Source organism: Marmota monax, unplaced genomic scaffold, assembly GCF_021218885.2.
Source record: "Marmota monax isolate L192 unplaced genomic scaffold, Marmota_monax_Labrador192_F-V1.1 WCK01_AAM20220418_F8-fsc00244, whole genome shotgun sequence".
NCBI classification, from domain to species: Eukaryota; Metazoa; Chordata; class Mammalia; order Rodentia; family Sciuridae; genus Marmota; species Marmota monax.
Genome location: NW_026692962.1, coordinates 160,156 through 183,612, shown reverse-complemented (window position 1 = coordinate 183,612; position 23,457 = coordinate 160,156). Strand labels below are relative to the sequence as shown.

Here is a 23,457-nt window from a genome sequence, read left to right as displayed (position 1 = left end):
AGATTTCAATTGATTAGGTCTCTTATAATTTAGAATGAAACTTTTTTAAAATTATGAAAGCCTTTATATTAAGTCAAGATTAGGGGAATAGGGCAAAGAGCTGAATTCTCTGTTAATAAAAGCAATGAATCAGGTGTGGTGGCATACAACTGAAATCCCAGTAACTCTGGAGGCTGAAGCAGGACAATTAAATTCAAGGCCAGTCTCAGTAATTTATTAAGACCCTGTTTCAAAATAAAAAAATAAAAAGGGACAGGGATGGAGATCAGTGGTAAAGCACCCCTGGATTCAATTCCCATAAAAAGCAATGAAATGATAGCATAGTAATAGAAATCATGCCGGGCCCAGTTGCATAATCCCAGCTCCTCAGGAGGCTGAGGCAGGGTTCCAAGTTTAATACCAGCCTAGGCAATTTAGCAAGGCACTGTTGTTTTGTGCATACCGCTATTTAAAATTTAAAAAGAGCTGTGAATATGGTTCAGTGTAAGAATAGATGCCTAGCATACCTGAAGCCCTGGGTCCAATCCCCAGTACTCGGGGAGGAAAAAAAGAAATAAATAAATCATGGCTTTATAATATACTAAAATGTGAAGTTTGAAGACTTTTTAACTCAATAGATTTTAGTTCAACTCAATGGAATGTTGAAGTAGTCATTAGAAACAGGGCATGGTGGTATTCTTCCTGTAATCCAGTGACTGGGGAAGCTGAGGCAGAAGGATCTTAAGTTTAAAGCCAGACTCAGCAATTTAGTGAGCCCCTGTCTCAAAATAAAAAAAATAAAAAGGGCTCAGTGGTAGAGCACCCCTGGGTCCAATCCCCAGTACCAGAGGGGTGGGAGTGGAGGGTTAATGTTTAGGTCTCCTGAAGCAAGGCCACAGAAGCAATAGCATGGATACAGGTTGGGAGGAAAACAAAAAAGTTCTAATACTGTGGGGTCTAGTTTTAGAAAGTAGAAAGGATAAATTAAAGACAAGTAGGAAACTGAACTGCATCAGTATGATAATTTTTGGATATGTATGTATGTCTTATGAAACATATGAAACATAACAGATTATATTAGTTGTTGAATATCTTTTATTTGTGGGCATAAATTGTTTAATGATACAAAATAAACCTTATGATACAAATGAATATTTCTAATAATAAAATGAGGTTAACTATTGAAGGATGTATATCTTGTTCTTTTGACTGGGGAAATGAGTAACTAAAAAAATTATCACACTATCTTACTTTAATAAGATTTGGCCTAAAACATACAAGAAGAGAGAAAAAAAAAAAAAGTAACAATTTAAACAAAGAGGAGATAAAATAAAAGCCCTCCTATTAATGTTGTTAAAAATAGATCCATGATTACTACTACTAGTAATTAATATTTGAGTACTTAAGTTTGTGCTTGGAACCATTCTAAGCATTTTATTTGTGTTGGCTTACTTGATGCACACAACAACCTTGTGAGGTAGGTTTTATTATTATTATTATTACTGCCATCCCCATTAAGAGGAGAAAACTGAGGCACAAAGAGATTAAGTAGCTTACCCAAGGTCACACAGTAAGAGGTGGTAGGATTGGGATTTGACAAGACATAAGTAGAAAGGTTGGAATGAAAAATGGGCTACAATTTTTCAATTATTTACAATTCTACAGGATACATATAGCTATTTCAGAATCTCATAATATCTAAAATTAATAATTCTGGATCTTTGTCTTGGCATATGATCAACAATTAAGAAAATGTTTACAAATAAATGCATAAACAAATCAAGGATAAAATGTGAGAGTAACATTCCTACTATATGTTTGGTTTAATATTTGCTTCTGCATAAAAACCACTTATCAGTTAAATAAGGCCTAAGTGTGAGAAGGTTTTGGTTTCATCATCTGATTTCTGTTTTAGTTCAAATTATTTTCTCCAAAAAACAGAGATCATACTTAATGTTTGAACTTACATATGTAAAAAAAACTCCTGGTAAAAGATATAAGCTACCAAGTTAACTTGATAAATTATTTGCAAATTTCAAATTTAATTTTTGGTTTATGCGTGTATAACTAGATAATCTAGTTATAATTATCCAACAGCACAAAAATGAAGTGAAACTTTTTTTTACTTAATAATATTTCTTCAGTTTTGGTGTTTGTCCTGGACAAATTCTAATAGTATATAAATATAGGTATGGCTCTGGTAGTCTGAAAGTGATTGTATTTACTGACTGTGAACATCTCTGAATCTGTTTGCATTTGAGAAAAAGTACAGTTGATTATCATCTCCAGATCTGCATAGAAAAAAAGTCCTCACATTGCCAAATTCTCAGGTTGGCCCTTGTTACAGATTGACAATTGGTCATTATGTTTTGAACTTGAGACACAAAAAATATTAAATATAATCAAAGGAAAAATATATTTCCCAAATAAATGCAAATAGAAATAGAAATTTAACATGTTAATTAATATGTTGATGTACTATGTGTGTTTCAGATGATGAAGTCAATTGTTTGATTACTTCACCAACTTCTATAAATACTGATGAATAATGTAATTCAAAATGCCCTGCCGAAGAGGATTACTTTGGGAATTTGATGAATTATTTGGACCTCTGAAGTAAAAAACAATTATTGCCAAAGTTTAATGAGGCCACAGTAGTTTTAAAGTTCACATTATCTGCTATTTAAATTATATTTTTGTGAATATAAAAATATAATTAAAAAATTTTTTTGGTGGAAGACAGATGATGTTCAAATTTCTTTCCTATTAAGCAGTTGTTTCTGGCGAAGCATGAATTGGTAAAGCAGTTAACAATACATTTTCCAAAGATACCAAAGGGTCTGTATAGTATTGTAAAGCAGGATTGAATCCCTTCTGCTGTAAATACTGGATTCGACCTTGGTCAATCAGCAATTTACAAAGATGCCCTATTTTCTTCTTTTCTTCAACAGTAAGAAGCCTAAATGGAACACACAAAATTAACACTTTGTAAACTTTTAAAAAACTTTTAGTCACTTGTAATTATTGAAAAACTGTTAAATAGCCCACATTATACTGAGTACTATATTCCATCTTCCAAGGCACATTTACCTTATAACCTTAATAAAAATGCATGTATTTTAAGTTACTCTAAAATTACACTGTATGTTCTTAGGAATAAACTGTTGGTAATAGTCATCTAAGAAGAAAGTAGTCCCCACTTATCCACAGTTTCATTTTCTGTAGTTTCTGTTAATTGTGATCTGAAAATATTAAATGGAAAATTCCTTTCAATAATTTATAAGTTTTAAAGAAGTGATGTTCTGAATAACATGATGAAATCTTTTGCCCTCCCACTCCTTCCCACCTGGGATATGATGATCCCTTTGTCCAGCAAATCCACACTGTATATATTACCTGACCATCAGATAGGTGTTTAGTAGCCATTTCTGTCATCAGATACAGAGCTTGTATCCTATCTGTGGTTTCAGGCATCCACTGGGGGTCTTAGAATGTATGCCCCATGGATAAGTGGGGGACAACCGTATAGCAATAATAAAATATTTCCCCTTTAGTGTTCAGCATTACAAAGTAGTCACTTACCCAGGCAAACTCTCAGAGCTGTCATCTGTGACTCTGTATCCTCCTTCATCATGCTCTTCGCTATCATTGTTTTGATTATCGTTTCTCTTTGTGGTAATATTTGAGGCTTTGAAAGATGTTTTCTGCATCCCACAAGTCGCCCAACTACTCATTCGCTGGAAATAGTGGAATTCTACTGCTCCAAGGCCTAGGGCCCTGAAATATTCTTTGCCCACATAATGTCTCCAATCACACCTGTGGTGACAACAGAGTGCAATAACAATGCCAGCCACAGGGGTCCACTTCTCTGGGACATTTTTTTCATTTCCTTCCTTGGCCAAAGTGTTAATTTCTTTTTCTGTTTTATCATTCTTTATGCGTTTGGCTAAAGGTTCTTCATTCCTTTCCTCAAAACTGGCAGCATAGGTTTCAACCAAACATCGTAATGCAAGATCTGCAAACACAATTATGTCGCCCCCCCCAAACCATCATCTTTAAAATAAATATTTTTTTATATTTCTTAAACAGTATGGTTTTTAAAAACCCAACAACAAAAATCTACTTAGCTTTATATATGTAATAATCCTATCATAAAGTATCAACTTTGTTCAAATCTGCTTTTTTCTATCTTCTTATTTTTTCTAGTGACTAATTTTGCATAAAATCTATTTCCCAATAAAACTATCCAAATTTAAGGTCTACAATTAAAAAAAACCTTTTGTCTAACTATTTGAATTGTCTCCCATTTCCCCTACCCTGGCTGAGGAAATGATTTGTATAGAAACATCTATTTACCTATACTTGCATTCCAGATTAAGAAACTTGAGCTTAAGAAACTCAAAGTAAGAAGTAAAGAACAAAGGCAATTTTGCTTAACATAATGATGCTAATTTTGAGTTAGAAGATAATCACAGCAAATAGCAATGAATTGAAGAGTAGAGAACAGGGGATCAGAACATGGAAAGTAGGCCTCTCTGAGTAGTCTTACTGTGTTTATGCATTCATTCTGCAAATATTTTCTGAATGCCTTTCATGTGTAAAACATTGAGGATGCAATATACCCAAACTTAGAGGATTATGTATGCTATATTAAAATGAAAACATTTTAGTACATTTGAAAACTAAAAAACAAACAAAAAAACCCAAAGATTTTTGATGAGTATGGATATTTTCCACTGAGAACTACTATACTGTTGACAATATTGGAAAGACCATAATTATATACTGTAAAACCCATATTTTCTTATTAGATTGTTATATTGTGTCTGCTCAATTAAAAACAAATGTATATTTAAAAATTTTATTGCCCTAAGATGTCACAATATTAAATGATCTGCTATTTGCTAGTAAATTTAGCTCAATATATGAATTTAAGTCAACAAACATTATTGGAAACCTATTATTTGGATAAGGTGATAGTCAATCTATTATTTTATTTATTTATTTATTTATTTATGGTATAAGGGCACAACAGTTTTAATACAAACACCAATCTTCACAAAATAATGTTAATACTCTGTAATCTATTATTTCTTAAACAGTTTTATCACAATTCCCTCTGCATATCTTTACCTTATTATATTTTACTTGTCTGTTTATACATCTAATTCTTGCAGATGCTATGAATTTTTTGAGACTAAGGCATATACTATGCTACTAAAATGCTAATACAATTTTCTTTCTTTCTCTCTTTTTATTTTTGAGGCAGGGATTTTGCTGTTGCTTAGCTCAAGTAATGCGCCTGCTTTAGTCTCCTGAATAGTTGTGCCATTGTGCCTGGCTCCATAAACTATTATTTTCTAACAAAATATATTCAGTCACTATTTTATTTATATTTAACTTAAGTAAATGATTTTCAGAAATGAGAATAATCAGAAAAATTATTAAAAGAATTAAATAATTTCAGAATTAAAAGGATCTTTATCAGTCTAGCTCAACCTCTTTTTTTATAGAGATCTAAAGGGATAAAGCTGTATACCCAAAAAAGGACAAAGAAACACAGCAAATTAGTGGCCAAGATTATTCATTCATTCAAATTCACTAAGTTTCTGTTATATATTGAGCATTGTATTAGCATATGCCTTATTTTCAGAAAATTCATAGGATTCTGGCAGAATTAAATAAACAGACATAAGTGAAATATAATCAGGTAAAGATACCACAGAGGCAGGGCTCAGTAGCACATGCCTGTAATCCAAGCAGCTCGGAAGGCTGAGGCAGGAGGATCACGAGTTCAAAGCCAGTCTCAGCAATGGTGAAGTGCTAGGCAACTCACTGAGACTCTATCTCTAAATAATACAAAATAGGGCTAAGGATGTGGCTCAGTGTTTGAGTACCCCTGAGTTCAATCCCTGGTAGCCTCTCCAAAAAACCAAAAACAAACAAACAAAAGAGGGTATTGTGATAATACTAAGGAGGCAGATCTTATTTAAGGAGACCCCCCCCCCCAAAAAAAAAAAAGAGGTGATAACTGAGCTGCAGGATGAATAGATATTGACCAGTCTTTTTGTTTGGGTGACAGTGGAATTCCAGAAATGGTAGGAACAGAATAGTATATGGAAAAATATACAAGCTTGATGTTGGTGAACAGTAAAGCTAGAAACAGAGTAGCAAAGAACTGCTGAAGAGTTTAAAAAGGGGAAGGATACACTAGGAATGTAGCAGATGGACCTAAATATTAATATTTAAAGAACCCTGTGGAAGGAAACCATGAAAGAAACAGAAGAAATGCACTGATGAAAGGAAAGAACTGGGAAAGAAGTGTCAGAAAAGACAATGAAATAGAAATTCAAAAAGGATAATTAACTGCAAGAGATGAAAGGGGAATTCAAACAGAGTGAACCAAAGTGGAGAAAATGCATGGAATATGAGAACTGGCCACTGTAGGTTATACTTTTGAGAAATATGGATTAGATGGGAAGAGTCAAAGGTGTATACCTTCCCCCTTCCCTAGGATGAAATTGGATGCAACTGGTTTACTTCAAAAGGCTTTTATTTAAGGGTTAATTAAGATATATGGAAGTCATCTAAAAACTTTGAAGAACAACACAATATACAGTACTCATATTCAGCCAATTTGAATAATGTCTTATGAAGGCTCCAAGTTCCCCAAATGAATAGATGATGAAACTAGCAGGATCCAGGAAGATATAATGATAGCTAACATAGTGAGCATTAATATATGCCAGAATTTTATGTGGAAACTGGTAAATGGTATTATTACCCCTATTTTACCAATGAGGTAACCAAAGCTCAGGAAGGTTAAATAACTTGCCAAAATTACACAGCAGAACTGACAATGAAACTATCCGAGTCCCAATGTATGCTGTTTCCATTCTACAATGCTAGATCTGATGAACAGAAGTGCTAAGACATCTTAGATTTTTCTGGTATGAAATTTTAAAAATTTTTCCTCAGAATCCTGACACACAGTGATCTTATAAGTTCCTCTAAAAAAGTTTCTCTAAGTACCTTCTGGGGTGAAATACTACAGTTTCCACAACAATTTGTTTCCCTGTTTAGTTGTAATATAACCCAAAGAATTTTAAGGTTCCATATGACATATTATTTATACATAACACTCTTGATTCATCCTGCAAAATGGCCAAAATGAGCAGATATCTAGGAAAGCCCTGCATTTGATACAACATAGGGCCAGTGTTGCTTATGAAGACTGTTTTTTTTGTAACTAGAATAAGTTTAAAATTTTTTTTATATATTTTTGTTCTTTGTAGTTAAACATGACAGTAGAGTATAATTTGACTTATTTATACACAGAGTACATCTTATTCTAATTAGGATCCCAGTCTTGTGGTTGTCTATGATGTAGATATTCACTATGGTGGACTCATATATACACATAGGGAAGTTATGTCAGAATTATTCTCCTGTCTTTCCTATTCCTTTCTCCATTCCCTTCCCTTCATTCCCCTTTAAGACTGATAAGCTGCAAGTATAAGAAATCTTAACAACTCAAAAGAAACCACTAGGCAATTTAAATTAAGATTTAATGTATTAATTTAGATATTATCAGTGTGTTTACCTACCTGTTGCCACACCACACAGATGCTTTCCAATTCCTACCACAGGTAGTTTCCCTTCTCTCAGTACAGGAATCTTGTCTGAAATGAAAGAAAGCATTAAATAAGTTCTCTTATGAGATAAGTATATGTGGAGTTTTCTTTTTTAATTCATTTTTATGTGCTGCTGAGTATCGAACCCAGTGCCTCATATATATGTGAAAGGCAAGTGCTCTGCCACTGAGCCACAATCCCAGCCAGAGTATATGTGTTTTTTTTTTTTTAAGAGATAAAATTAGAATTAATTAAAATGCCTGAATTTTAGGGCTAAACCTAGAGACTCAAACAAAAAAATTCTCACTTTATAGAATTCAACATATAACCTGAGAAGCTGTTTATCAACATTAGAAAAGTAATATATTTAAAAATCTAGACAGAATATTTTATACATTATTAGCTAGGCAGAGGAACTATTTCATTTTCTTTAATGGTTTTGGTAAATCATGTTAATTACAGGCAGAAGGCTAGTTTAGGATATGAACACATTCAAGATTAATTTAAACAGGACAAAGAAGCAAATAAGGATGCATTTTCAAATTTTAAACTCTTGCCTTGGCATGATAGTGCTTGCCTATAATCCCAGTGACTTGAGAGGCTGAGGCAGGAGGCCAAGTTTGAGGCCAGCCTTAGCAACTTAGTGAGGCCTTAAGCAACTTAGCAAGACCCTGTCTCAAAATAAAATATTGAATCCCCAGGTCCAAAAAAAAAAAAAAAATTTTTTTAACTTTTTCTGAATATAACACTTCATTTTTAGTTAATACTGAAAATATTGTTTTCAATCCTAATTCAATTTACGTTTACTTGAGTGTTAAATATAATATTCTCTATTAATATTGAACTAATTTTCCTTTGTTTTTCCTGAAGCAGTGTTCTAATGATTGAATTTCTAAGCAATCCTTAAAGTTTGAAACATCTCTGATTTATGATAGAGCAATGGAAAGTTAGGCAACTTACTCAAGCACAAATGTTGAATATCAATTTGAAGTCTTTCAAACACTGAATTTTTCTTTCTGTGTTTACCATCTACCTGCACAAACAGAACAGTATTGTAACAATGACTCTTTGTGCTAAAAAAGCAGTTTTATGAAAATGAAAAGATTTGTTTTCAAAATTCAGAGTAAATGTTTCCATCTTGTTTTTCTTATTATTGAAAAAACGGAATGAATTAAAAATTTTAAGATTGTGTATTTTTGATGAAAACTCTAAAGTAGTATCACATTTTTATAAGATTTGAAAATTTTACCAATTATTATATACACATTATTTTCTTTAATAATTCTCAATTCACTCACAAAGAACTAGGGTTCATAGATATTAAGTAAGCTAAGATTATTTGCCAGCTCTTTTATCTTTGTTACTGGTGGCAATCTATTTTCATTTTGCTTCTTTTCTTACTTTCTCTGAAAGATTACATCCATTTTAGTCTATCTTTGTAAATGCCTACAACATACAGTTCTACATTGTGGCCCAGACCTCTCTGATGAGTATCAAGACACATGTCCACTTCAAAAAAATTTTTTTTGGTAGGGTTGGTAGGTTGTTGTACATGTTAGGCGAGCTTTCTACCACCGAGATACATCCCCAGTAAAGTTTTGTTTTTTTGTGGTGCTAGTGATCAAACCCAAGACTTCACAAATGTTAGGCTAGAGCTTTACCGCTGAGCTACACCCTCAGCCCCTCAGATGCATATCCAATCCTCAACTAGAAAATTCTACTTCAACAGAAAACTATACACATTCAGAATTGAATTCATTACTTTTTCCTCCAAACTTATACTTCCTCTGCCTCCTCCTATATTCCTTTATCTCAGGAAGAGCACCACTTACTTAAGCCATAAAAACATTATCCCAAATTACTCCTCTCTCATTGTCAATGAATAATAAATCACTGATTATTTTATTATTATTATATTTTCACATTAAATAACTAAGTCTTGTGGCTTCCAACACTTTTAACATTTTTCATATTCTTCCCCTCTCCTATATCCTACTGCAACTGCCTTAGCTTTCTGGCCCAATTCTTCATTGGATTATTGTTTTAAAATAATCTTATTATCAATTTTCCTAATTCAAGTCTCAGACTCTTATAATTAGTTTCACTTATGCTAAGCTAATTTTTTTTTAAAGAGAGAGAGAGAGAATTTTAATATTTGTTTATTTTTTAGTTTTCAGCGCACACAACATCTTTGTTTGTATGTGGTGCTGAGGATGAAACCTGGTCACATGCATGCCAGGCGAGCGCACTACCGCTTGAGCCATATCCCCAACCCGCTAAGCTAAATTTTTTAAAAAGTTTTTTTTTTTTTTTGCTTCACCAATGCTTATGAATTCTTCCAATCTCTCAACTGTCACTTTCTCTGTGAAATCTTCCATGACAACCCACACTAAACTGAGGTTATTCTCTTATCTTTATGCTCCCATAATATCCGGTATTTATTATTATCACAACATACTTAGCATATGGAAACAAGATACTTGTGTATCTGCCCCACTAGATGTAAGCTTCTTAAAAGCAAGAACCAAATCTTTTCAACTGTTTTTGAGCACATAGTAGAATAAAGTCAATTTTTTTTCTCAGTATTCAACATGAGGTCTTCCCTAGATAACTCTCTTTCCAGTTTCATCATTGCTGAACTTCACATGATGCCCTCCTATCACATAGCAGAGTTTCCATGTTTCCCTATCGTTCAGGCATTTGGTTATGCTGTTTTGCTTCCTAGAATGCTTCTCAAACTCTCAGCTAGCAAACATTAATTCATCTTTTAAGATTTAGCTCAAGCATCACCTTTTCTGTATAATTATTCTCCATCCCTTCTCTGAAATAAAACTTGTCACTCCATCTTTTGAATCTACACTATGTGCAGATTTTTTTCACTTTTCTGCATTTACTATATTTTAATACTTTATGACAATTATTTATTTATTTGCCTCTCTCTCCTTTCTAAATATAAATAATAGAGCACAGGGGTTTTGTCTTACTAAACTTAAATGTACCAAAGGCCTACCACATTGAGTATGCTCAATAAATATTTATAAATGAGTAGTCAGCAAGTATTGAGCGAAAGGCAGGAGGAAGAGTAGAGTAAGACTTGTAACTTCTAGCTTGAGCCTGGCTCTTTCTACATATTTTCCTGTCTCTGCAAATGATTTTTAAGAACTCAGAACATGGAATTATCCAAACTTAGATTTAAAAAATTCACCTTCCAGTTAAGTTACCAATATAATTAGAATTGATAAAGAGCTATAAATAAATATATAATAAAGGAAGTTTGTTTTAAGAGAATCCTTCTGACCATCATTTTTTTCTGAAGCTGAAAAACGGAAAAAAAAAAAAAAAAAAGGTTACTAATATACTACAATGATTTCACTTACTTTGAATCTTGTGGTCACTTTTTCTACCAGGATGAAGTGAACTTTTTCAGCATCTTTTAAGGCAATATCAACCCAATGAGATAATTTTCCCTTTCCTGCTCCAAACTCAACAAAGCATCTTCTTGGACCAAGTAACTTTAATTTTTCAATGTTACCTAAAATAGAAGCCTGCAAACTTCACAAGATTATTTTATAAACTAGAGCAAACATAGTTAGCTCAAATGGGAAAACAGCAAGTCAATCTCTGTATAAGGTAGTATGTTTGCACTAATAATTTGTTTGGCTTTAAGTTTTTTCTCATTTTTTAATATGTAATAATCTACTGAGAACTATTTCTGTGCCAATTTTTTATGTTTATACATATTTTTGAAATTGGAAAATTTTGTATCCTAAAAGATAAACAAAATCTCATTAGTAACTATATTGAGAAAGAAAAGAAGATTAGTTTTAAACACATGAAGAAAGGTAGAATTATTGTGGTCTAAACAAACCTGCTGTTTCAGGTGCTTGGTTGCGGAATCACCATTTTTAGGGTCATTAAGGGCATCATATAATGCTGGATGGGACATAATGTGATCTTTAAGTGTAGAATTCAAACCTGTGCCAAATGTAAATACAATAGCTTAACCAACCAAATATGAAACTACAGGACTCAGAACAAGGGTGGTAACATTTTGTAAATCAGAATCAACTCATATACCCCTTTAATTACTCTAAAATAATTTAACTTACAACTTCAGGCAGACTTACCTTCACTTGCTTTTCTCAGTTTCTTAATTAAGTTTTCCAACTGGTCTTCAGGTAGAGAAGAAATTGGAACCTGTAAACAAAAATAAAATAAATAATTTAGCAAAAAATTGCTTTAAAGTACCATGACAGAGGATTAATAGTTGGGCAAATTCCATGGCCAACCCAGGCTCTTCTTTCTGATAAAACCCCTTCCTTAAGCTGCCACCAGAATTGCTCAACTCCTATGTTTCCTCTGTCTCTACTCTGTTGCTTTAATTTCCCTAACCTCCTTAGGGTCAAGAAGTTCTTAAGCTCAGAAGAATCAAAGGAGACTCAAGCCATACTGTAGCTTATTATGGAGCACAGGCTAGTCTGGGAACTAACCATCACTAATAACACTGACTCAATAAGAAAATGCATTCTAAATTGAAAACAACAGATTTATACCAAATAAAAATTGAAACATGGCTTCTATACAATATGGAGATAGGTTACAAATACCTTTTAATATTGAATATTATGTACTTACTAATTGTTCAGGTATTTCTGTTTCATCTTTCAAGCCTGCATTAATATCCTGAATAAAGAAATCCTTGAAAAAAACAAAACCGTAAAAAATTAATATGAAGTTCACAAAAATTAAGCTGAAAAACTGCAACTCCCCTTTATCCCAAACTCTGTTTCTGCCATCCTCCCTTCCTCCCATTCAGTCATTAAATAATTTGTGAGTACCTACTCTGGTGCCTGGTTTGCTTTAGATTTTAAGGATTCACCATAGTAGATAAGAGAAGAGAAAAAACTGTGTTCATCGATCATATATTCTAGAGAGGTAATTAATTGGAATAACTTATAGTCTAAAAATTCATTAATAATTTTAATTTTTTACCTGGTTACAGCATAAACTAAGGACTATGCCAATTTTGCTTTATGGTGTAATGGCAAAAACGAGTACATACTTTCTTCAGACAGGCAGCATGACCAAAATGAAATAACGATATTATAATGGTGTAAGTCTGACTTTTTCCTACTTTAAAATACTAATTAGGGTCTACTTTTTCTTCTATTAGACGCAGTCTCTGGTTTAATCCCTAGATCCTTGATCCATTTTGAGTTAACTTTTGTGCATGGCGAGAGACAGGGATTCAATTTCATTTTGTTGCATATGGATTTCCAGTTTTCCCAGCACCATTTGTTGAAGATGCTATCTTTTTTCCAGTGCATGCTTTTGGCACCTTTATCATGTATATTTGTGGGTTAGTCTCTGTGTCCTCTATTCTGTACCATTGGTCTACTAGCCTGTTTTGGTGCCAGTACCATGCTGTTTTTGTTACTATTGTTCTGTAGGCCCTAAACTCCATTATGTGGGGCTAGGCCCCAACTTTTTTTTTTTTTTTTTTTTTTTTTTTTAGAGAGAGAGAGAGAGAGAGAGAGAGAGAGAGAGAGAGAGAGAGAGAATTTTTTAATATTAATTTTTTAGTTCTTGGGGGACACAACATCTTTGTTTGTATGTGGTGCCTACATCCTAGGAAAAAAATTTTACCCCTCACACATCAGATAGAGCTCTAATCTCTAGGGTATATAACGAGCTTAATAAGACAAGCACCAAAAAAAAAAAAAAAACAAAACAAAACAAATAATCTGATCAATAAATGGACCAAGGACCTGAACAGACACTTCTCAGAAGAGGATATACAATCGATTAACAAATATACGAAAAAGTGCTCATCATCTCTAGCAATCAGAGAAATGCAAATTAAAACTTCTCCAAGATATCATCACACTCCAGTAAGAGTGGCAACCATTATGAAGACGAACCACAACAAATGCTGGTGAGGATGAGGGGGAAAAAGGTCACTCATACACTGCTGGTGGGACTGCAAATTGGTGCAGCCAATTTGGAAAGCAATATGGAGATTCCTTGGAAAACTGGGAATGGAACCACCATTTGACCCAGCTATTCCTCTTCTCGGACTATACCCAAAGGACCTAAAAACAGCATATTACAGGGACACAGCCACTTCAATGTTTATAGCAGCACAATTCACAGTAGCTAAACTGTGGAGCCAACCTAGATGTCCTTCAGTGGATGAATGGATAAAAAAAAATGTGGCATTTATACACAATGGAATATTACTCAGCAATAAAAAAGAATAAGATCATGGCATTTGCAGGTAAATGGATGGCATTAGAGAAGATTATGCTAAGTGAAGTTAGCCAATCCCCAAAAAACAAATGCAGAATGTCTTCTCTTATATAAAGGGGGTGACTCAAAATGGGGTTGGGAGGGAGAGCAAGGAAGGAAGATTACCTCTAGATAGGGAATAGGGGTGGGAGGGAAAGGGAGGGAGAAGGGGAATAGCATGGATGGTGAAAGGAGACCCTCATTACTATACAAAATACATGTATGAAGATGTGAATTTGGTGTCAACATACCTTATATATAATCAGAGATATGATAAATTATGATATAATGGTGTATTAAGAATTATAATACAAAAATAAGGATGATTATGAAAAAAAATAAAATACTAATTAAAAATTGAAAGTAGAAGTGTACTGTGACACTATGCTACTTATTCCATCTGTAGAAATATGAATTCTAGGTAAATATTTAGATAAATATTGTCCAATAGTATTCTCTGCAATGATGGAAAGGCTGTATATTTGCCTTAACCAACATGGCAGCAACCAGCAGTGAAATATGGCTAGTGTAACTGAGAAATTGGACTTTCAATTTCATTCAATTCAAATTCAAACAGTTTTATATGGACAGTGGCTGTCATATTGGACAGTGTCGATCTACATGAATGAAATAATAGTGTTTCTACAAATCCTTTCTTTAAAAGTGAAAACAACTCCCAGAGACAATTCATTATACATAGTAGTAGACTTCTGTTACACAGATGGCAGAAGGCTAACGTCCTGAGTATGTGCTGCTTGCTTTTCTTATATGTTTAAAAATGAAAACCTGTAATTGAGTGGAATGGGTGAAAACTGCATGTACAAAGGTTTGTTGGATGATTGACAAAACTATAATAGAAAATTAGCTATACCTATTATAATTTGATATACTCCTAAATTTTTTAAAATGGTTGCAATGAATGTTCTAGGTAAATTGTATTGTGGATTAGACTTTCATATGTGAAAATTATTTATGTTGGAGAAATTTACCACCAACCTACTTTCATTTACTATGCAAAATGTTTACAAACTGATGAAGTTTCACAAAGTCAAGCAAAACAGTGATATGAATCTACCTAGTTTCCAAGTTTCATATTATAGTGTACCAGATAAAGATTGCTTGGTATTTTTTCCCCCCATCTCATCATCCCATTGTGTTCTTCCCTTTCCTTGCCATGGTATGCATGAAACCCATCCCAAAGTATTCCATTTTAAATAAATTCATACATTCTCTCAAACTTTTCACAGAACACACATTGCATTTGCTTGCTTTAATGGAAACCTGGCATTAGGCAAGGAAGAAATTTCCAAGTAAAACCTTATTTTCTCTTTTTACTAAAGTGGCTAAAAGATAAGGGGGAGGTGGATGGTCATCATTTTTCTTCTATAGTACCTTAATGTTAAAATATTTTCTTCTAAGCTTATAGCATCTAGCCTAGTAGTTCTCTACTGGGAGGCATTTGGCAATGTATGAGGATATTTTGTTGTCAAAATGACTGAGAACAAGTGCTATCAGAAGATAATTTTCCTATGGGTCTTTCAATCTTCTATAAGTCTTCCAAGCAGTCACTGACTAAATTTATTTCAGACTATCTTTTCAAAGATGCTTTATACCAAATATCCTTGGAAAATAGAAATGGTGTCTTCTAGGTCACATAGTAGGCTTAATTATTATACAGTATAAATCAGAAAAATGTCTACTTATGAGACACAGTTTAGGCAGCTTTGCTTATTGCCCAGTTTAAAAGGATTTATAGTTCCTGAATTTGGAGTTCTTCAATTATGATCCAAGTCCACTTTATTTGCAGAATTCATCTAGGCCCCTCTGTGGTGAGTCCATAGGCTTTGGGAAACAAGAAGAATTCATGTAAATAACAAGCTCCTGTTGCTTCCTGTGAGGAATGAATAATGTGTGTAAAAATCAGTGGTAGGGTACATGGTTAGCATGCACTCCAGCATCAAAAAAAAAAAAAAAAAAAGTACTTGGTCTCTGATCCAGGAAACACTTATCTTCTACCAGCATCCACAAATCTGTGGTTAGTTTGTTAGTTAGTTTGAAAATATGATGAAATATAATGAAATTTCAGAACCTTCTCAGTACTTGCCATTTGCTGCTCAGGAGCTACGATGGGTACTTTGGGAAGTACAGGAATACTTTGAAATGCACATGCTATGACTGTCTCATCAAAATTACCAAAGGGCCCAGTGAGAAATACCAGTCTCTTAAATCATTGTCTGAATCTCCTGAGGTTGTCAACTATTCATCTGTAGGTCATTGTCTGACATCTACTAGGATTTTGAAAACAAATTGTATTTTATATTTCAAAATCCAGCCAAAATGATTCTTTAAAGTCACCCAATGGAACGGTTCTGCTTTAACTTTTTAGGTAAATATTTAGATAAATATTGTCCAATAGAACTCCAAATTCAGGTAAAATTATTTATGTTGGAGAAATTTACCATCAACCTACTTTCATTTACTATGCAAAATATTTACAAACTGATGAAGTTTCACAAAGTCAAGCAAAAAGTACATGTCAATAAAGTACTTCCAAGGACCTCTAGACTGTCATTGCTATGAACCATATAACTTCTAAAATCTTCAACTGACCACAATTCTGTAATATGCTAGTAAAAAGCACAGTGATTCTTTTGTTCCTAATCATATTATCTCACTTTTAAATACCTTTATTGACTTTTTCTTTTCTTTTGTGGTACTAGGGGTTGACTCCAGGGGCACTCTACTACTGAATTACATCCCCATACCATATACACACACACACACACACACACACACATATACATATATATATACACACACACATATATATATGTATATATATATACATACATACATACATATGTATACCTATAGTTTGCTGATGGTCTTGATGGTTGACTGTCAAATCATTACTATGTATTCAACATTCCACTTTTGTGAATATATTTTTCTATTCTATTCTTTTTAAAAATAAATTTTATTCTGTATATGAGTTTTGTATATAACATGATGTTTTGAAATACATACAGAGAGTAAAGTGCTTACTATATTGAAGCAAATTCATACTTGTCATCTCATATAGCTACTTTTTTCCCTATTGTGTTACTGAACAGAGAACTGAATTTTTAGCCCTTGTTGAGTGATAAATTGTTATTATGGTATTATGTACTCCTTAGTTATAAATAAGTGTGATCATAAGTTAATGTGACTTTTAATCCCAAAATATGGTCTGCTGAATACTGCTGAAGTAAAACCACCTAAGCATTTGTATAGGTGCCAGTTCAAATTCATTATCTCTACACTCAGTCTGATTCCCAAAGACACCCAGCAATTATTCTTCATAAGCATCATACCCTTTAATCACCTTGTCTCTTAATTGTAGAGATTAGCAAAAGTGCAGCTATCAAAAAGAACTTTCTCAATTAATATTCCTTTTTTGGTTAAATTTGCCTGAACTAATAATATTCATCTACTACTTCCTATCTATTTCACTGGAAGCATTATTCTTCCCCCTATTGATGCCTTCTACTTCTATTTTGTCTTCTATCCCTCAATGCTTTCTGAGAAACATTCTACCATTAATTATGCTCTCTTCTGGTTTCTATTTCTTCCTTTCTACTGGCTCTTCACTCTGAGCTTATAAATAAATAAAATTTCCCCCATTTTAAGAGCCATTCTGACTTTCAAGTTCCACTCAAAGCCAAGTTTGTTGCTTGTGGTTTTTACTGCTTTATCTGTCTTTTATTCACATATCTAGTCTGATTTTTTCTCTCCCCACACTATTTAATACGAATTTTGCTGATCATTAACAATCACTTTATTGTCAATCTAATGTTTTCTTCTCCATCCTTATTTGATTCCTCTGTGATGATAAAAACTCCTGATCACAGGCTAGGGTTGTAGCTCAGTGGTAGAGTGCTCGCCTAGCATGCACAAGGCATTGGGTTCAATCCTCAGCACCACATAAATGTAAAATAAAGATATTGTGTGTCCACCTAAAAATTAAGAATAAATTTTAAAAAAAGAAACTCTTGATCACTCTTTTCTTTTTGAGGTTTGTCTTTCTGGGGCTCCTGATACATCATGCTCTTCCAGTTTTTCTTTTTCCTCCCTTTCCAGCCACCAGTCTCAATTTTTTTCTATGGTTCTTTTTAGCAGCTCACCCTTCAATGTCAATGTTGCCTAGAGTTCTGTCCTTGATCTCATGATTTACTCCTGGCTACTCTCAGGTCTCATCTTTTATTTTGCTCTCCTTTTATTTTATATTCTAGTTATGTGAGATTTTCAGTCCCTGAGAAAGGAATTTATTCTCACAGCCTTTGCATATATTTTCCTCCTCAGAGGGCTGATTCTCCCTTGACATTTAGCTCTCATCTTTTATGATACTTCCTTCAGAGATGTCTCCATGATTCATTCCCCCATTTCTCTCATGCCCTATATTCTCCAAAAAAGGGTTAGGCCCTCCTTCTTTATTCTCCCTTAGCATCCTGTACTTAATCACGTTTAGCACATAATATTGCATTTTCTATGTCCCTCACTACATTGTTATGTTCTTCTAGGCAAGGTGCTTGGTACAATATTTGGCATATGTGCTCACTTAATATCTATTGAAAAATAAATCCCTTTCTTTTTCCTAAATCACTTATCCTTGGGTACCTTAAAAATCCAAAGTTTTACCTATAACCTGTATGTATTTGACTTCCAATTTTTGATTATTTGTCCAAGCTCTCTACTGAATTTCAGTCATATACCCAACTCGAATTTACCGACACCAAGTTTTATTGATTCTGCTACCTAAATAACTATTATACCCTTCCCATATTCTTTAATTATCAGTCTCTTACCACATCCCAATTGGATGTCAACAATAGCTTTCTAATTAGTCCTACTGAGTCCAAGCTGTCTTACCACATTACTATTAAAGAAAGTTTTATTTTTTGTTTTTTAAATTCTTTTAATTGTCAGTGGACCTTTATTTTATTTATATGTGGTGCTGAGAATCGAACCCAGTGCCTCACACATGCTAAGCAAGTGCTGTCACTGAGCTATAACCCCAGTGCCAAGAAGGTTTTTTAACAGGAAAATTTGGCCATGCCATTCCCAAGCTTAAAATCTTTCAGTGGTTTTCCATATCTTTCAGAATAAAGTTCCAGTTTCTTGAAAGTATCATGTGATTTCTCAGCTCCATGCCTTTGCACATGTTGTCCTTTGTGCTGAAAAGGACCCTTCTTCCTTTTCTTTTCCACATCAAGACTCAATTCCACTATTACTCCCTCTGAGAAACCTTTCTCAACCCTTTATATTTGTTCTTAATTTTGATGCCAGGATGTGTTCTCATCATACTATGCTTGCTCCTTTCATTTGACCTTACTGAACAATATTCTTTATTTACAAGTTTACTTTCCAGTCTCAAGCTCCTTGAAGACTGAGATAATATTTTACTGAAATAATTTTAGTAGGCACTAAGTAAATGTTTTTAAATAGTGAACTTATTCTCTGAACAACATTCAGGTTCCATAAAATTCTGTTCTCTGAATTAAGACCATGAATGAATTTATAATCTCATATGTTATACATATAAACTTAAAAGACACTGACCAAGGCAACAGTCTTGTTAAATATTCACATTAGTAATATATTAAGTACTGTATATAACATAGTACACATTTTACCATTCAGTTTTACTGAGCAAACACTTACAGGTTTTGGCTTCTCCCTTGAATTACATTTTTTCAAATGTTTTGCTAGTTGATCTTCATATACTGTGCTAAATTTGAAAAGAAAATATAAAATGAGACTTCTGACAATTATTGTTTCTACCAGAGAAAACCCCTTATTTGATCCATACTTACTGTTTTGGATCTAAAGGACACAGGATTCTTTTCCGAGCATTTTCTTCCTAATGTGTTAAAAGGGATATATTTAGTTAAGTAAAATATCAGTTTTACTACTTATAGATACTAGATATAACTTTTGTGTATCTGCACTGTCAAAAAAAAGGTAAGAAAAGTTTAAAAGGACATAACGAAAAATTGGCAAAATCAGGTCATAGGGTTTAACAAAAACAAAATATCCAATGTAGCTAACATCTATATATGAATAAAAACTGCTTTGGACAAACAAGTGTCTATGGCTTCAAATAGGTTATAATAAAGGCCTATATATGCACAGAAATTTGAATCCAAGATAACATCTACTATAATATGCACTATTATTTTATGTACCACCAAGAAAGAAAAAAATGTTAACCATTTAACTAAAAACTGACAAAAATTTTATGTTTATCATATACAACATGATGCACTGAAATATGTTTACCTTGCGGAATGGGTAAATTGAACTAATTAACATATGTATTATCTCATTTATCATTCCTGTGGAAAATACTACCCATTTAAATTATGACATATCACTGATTTTAAGAACCGTTTTGATCTCTAAGTTGTAAAAATCTGAAAATAATTATTTTAGAAACAATGAAACACAGTATTTTAACAATTAGGTATGTGCCATATTCTACTGACTTCAACTTTTCAGTATAGCAGTTATATCCTTTCACTTTAAGTTACACAGATTTAACTATATGCACTGTGAAAAATGGAAAATTAATAATCTTGGCAATTCTACTCCACATTCCATATGAATCTGTATGAACAGCATAAACAGTAGTTAAACCACAGACCAGTTCAGGACTACTGAGATATATTTCCAGTTCTATCAGCTACCAGCTACATAACCTAAGTAGGCTTATTTCCTCATACAAAACAATAATATCTTACCTACTAAGGTTGGTGAAAATTAGTGAGCTATTAGTTTTTTGTATTTTAACAAAAGGGATAAAGCTGCTTAGCATAGTGCTAGCCATAGAATAAACGCTGACCAAGGGCTTACTCTTTTTTTGTGTGTGTGGTACTGAGGATTCTGCTCAAGGACTTGAATATATTAGGCCTTAACACTGAGCTACATTCCCAGTTAGATTTAAATTTTGAGTGTCACTAAGTTGCCCAGATGGGTCTTGAATTTGGGATCCTCCTGCTTCAGCCTGGCTAGTGTTCATTCTTGTGGACTTTTTTTCTCAATTTATTTTAGTTCTGATGTGCCTCTTAGCATGTTCATGAAAACTATGCACACTGAACTTTATGGGAAAAATTTTTGAAAATACTTTTATTCCTTATTTGTTAACTTAAAACTTAATTTCCTCCATGGGCTTGTCTACAGTCCCCACAACTTGGAAGGGTAAGGTGGGAAAATCATTAAGACCAGTTTGAGACCAGCCTGGTTAATTAAGATCCCTGTCAAAAAAACAAAAGAAACAACAAAACTTAACTTCCATGTAGGAAAAGCCTCTATTCTAACTTCCAAAGTCCAATCATAGAGTGAAGAATAAAAGCACCTTTTAAAACTTGTTGTTTGGATTTAGAAACGGGGTTTCTCGAACCTCAGCACTATTGACATTTTGGCTTGGATAATTTGTTTTTTGGAAGGGGGCTTTCTAGTGATTTGTAGGTTTAGCAGTGTCTCTGGACTCTACCCATTAGATGCCAGTTATACTTCCCAGTTGTGACAACCAAAATGTTTTCTGTCATTGCCAAGTGTCTTCTGGGGAACAAAATCATCCCCAGTTGAGAATCACTGGCTAAAAATGGGTTTAAGTAATGTCATCAATGTCACTTTTAAAAAAAGATGAAGAGGAAAACATAATATTCCAATTACATCATGAACTACAGATTCAGGAGAATGGTTAACAATTCAAAACCCAGTGTTTGGAAAGTGTTTCCCCTGGTATTTTGCAGTCTTTCTCCAAGGAACTAATAACTACATGTAGTTCCTTTCTAAGAATAGCAATCACCTTGTAGATTTAGCCACATTCTAATACTATTACCATCTTCATTACTTTACAGATGTCTGGATACAGAGTGGGAACAAAATCTTTGTGCTCTGATAAATTTCATTCTTCAACCAAGGGTGTTTGCCGGCCCCCTAAAATCAGCCAATAAAATTACAGGAGGACTTCACAAGTAGTTTCCACAATAAGTCACATTTCCCATATTCCAAAACAAGAAAGTTCTTGTTTCAGTATGCTTCCCTTTAGGTAAATGTTACCAACCCAAAACAGGAAGTAGGCTGTGGCTATGAAATGTAGTCTTACACAAACGGACTCATCTGCACTGTATTTTTGACTAGAAGGATAAAATGTCAAAAATAAAATAATGGCAGGGGCTGGGGTTATACCTCAGTAGTAGAGTGCTTGGCCGGCACTTGTGAGGTACTGGGTTGATCCTCAGCACCACATAAAAAATAAATAAATAAAACAAAGATATTGTATCCATCTTTAAAAAAAATATTAAAAAAAATATAATGCAAATAATACTGGACTTTTAGAAGGCATGAAGCCAGATGCTAGTCTATTTGGTTTGTTCTTTCTAATCCTATTGAATATGTTCTTTTTCTATCAGGATTCAGCTCCTCTTGTTCTTATTTTTATTTTCCTATTATATATATTATATACTTATACTTTATATGTCATATATAGTATATGCTCTATATTATATACTTACATATGTCATATATAGTATATACTACATATTATATTCTTATTTTATATATTACTTATATATTATATATTCTTATATATCATATATATGCTTATATAATGCATACAAGAAAATATACATTGGTTGATAGTATATTTATATGAATATTATATTATCGAACAAGATTGCACACTTTCTACTTTCAGCTTTAAAAGGTCAATTTTTATATATTTTTAAATTATTCCCTCCCCATTCCAGCCAAGTAGTTGTAAGTTGCTGTCTAGAGATTGTAAGCCTAAATAAAAATTTTAGAAGTTTCTCTTAGAGCATTTACAAGAAGTGGTTATCGTTCATGATACAACAATAAGAACACAACCAGTGAACTCTGGGAACTTCAATCGCTACTTTTTCTAAACTACTACTTCCCATCAGGAAGTTGGAGGGTGGACGGAGTTAAGGAGCAGCAGTTTGGGGCAAAACTAAAGTCTAGCATTCCCGAGTTAGGATCAAGATGAACGTGTCACAGCTCGCGTTTCACTTAGTAAAAGAAAACAATGCTCATCACTAGGGCTCATCATCGCTCCACAAGTAGGTCAGAACTTCGTTTATTAAAGTAAAAGCTGGAGAATCCAGGGGACAGAAGCAGAAACCTGTCAAAGAGGGGAGGGGTCGGGTTCCAGCACCGACCGCTCCGGTAAACTTATTGTCGACTCTCAGAAGGTTAGGGCGATACCAGACCTCCGCGGCTCCAGCGTGTTCACCACAGAACCTTTTCCCGGCGGCCACCACCATTCTACAGAATCGCTTCTTCTTTTCCACATAGTAACTGCATCTACCCTCTGCTGGAAAGCCAGTAGCATGCGGTGTCCGCGCCGAATCCGCCATAATTCTGGGTGAGCTTCGGTAGCCAGCATCCGGCGCCCAGAGCAAAAGTTGTCAGTTTCCTTTGGGTCGTTTTCCCTTAACAAGCATGGCGTCCTCGGGTCCGGCCACACAGGTAATCCTCGGAAACAGTACCCCGC

The 23,457-nt window shown here is 33.7% G+C and overlaps 2 protein-coding genes across 5 annotated transcripts in view; one reads left to right on the top strand and one right to left on the bottom strand.

Moving 5' to 3' along the window:
• The window catches only part of Lrrc39 (leucine rich repeat containing 39), a 23,707-nt gene extending 20,990 nt beyond the window's left edge, over positions 1-2,717 (top strand). Inside the window, exon 8 of the mRNA XM_046452319.2 lies at positions 2,473-2,717. Coding sequence (XP_046308275.1) covers positions 2,473-2,528 — 56 coding nt within the window. The 3' untranslated portion in view covers positions 2,529-2,717. The remainder of the gene's footprint in view (positions 1-2,472) is intronic.
• Trmt13 (tRNA methyltransferase 13 homolog) lies at positions 1,387-23,457 on the bottom strand. Of its 4 annotated transcripts, XM_046452313.2 has the most exons (11): positions 23,174-23,455; positions 19,754-19,800; positions 19,602-19,668; positions 12,249-12,311; positions 11,741-11,810; positions 11,482-11,588; positions 10,991-11,158; positions 8,574-8,646; positions 7,587-7,661; positions 3,562-3,994; positions 1,387-2,938 (listed from the first exon to the last, which is right to left on the bottom strand). In XM_046452313.2, the coding sequence occupies exons 1-11, from the start codon at positions 23,318-23,320 to the stop codon at positions 2,746-2,748; spliced, it is 1,443 nt and encodes a 480-aa protein (XP_046308269.1). In that variant the 5' UTR covers positions 23,321-23,455; the 3' UTR covers positions 1,387-2,745. The 4 variants fall into 4 exon arrangements, with proteins under 4 accessions (XP_046308269.1, XP_046308270.1, XP_046308272.1 ...); XM_046452314.2 differs by lacking the exon at positions 10,991-11,158; XM_046452316.2 differs by lacking the exon at positions 3,562-3,994 and having other exon boundaries at positions 2,766-2,938; positions 23,174-23,457.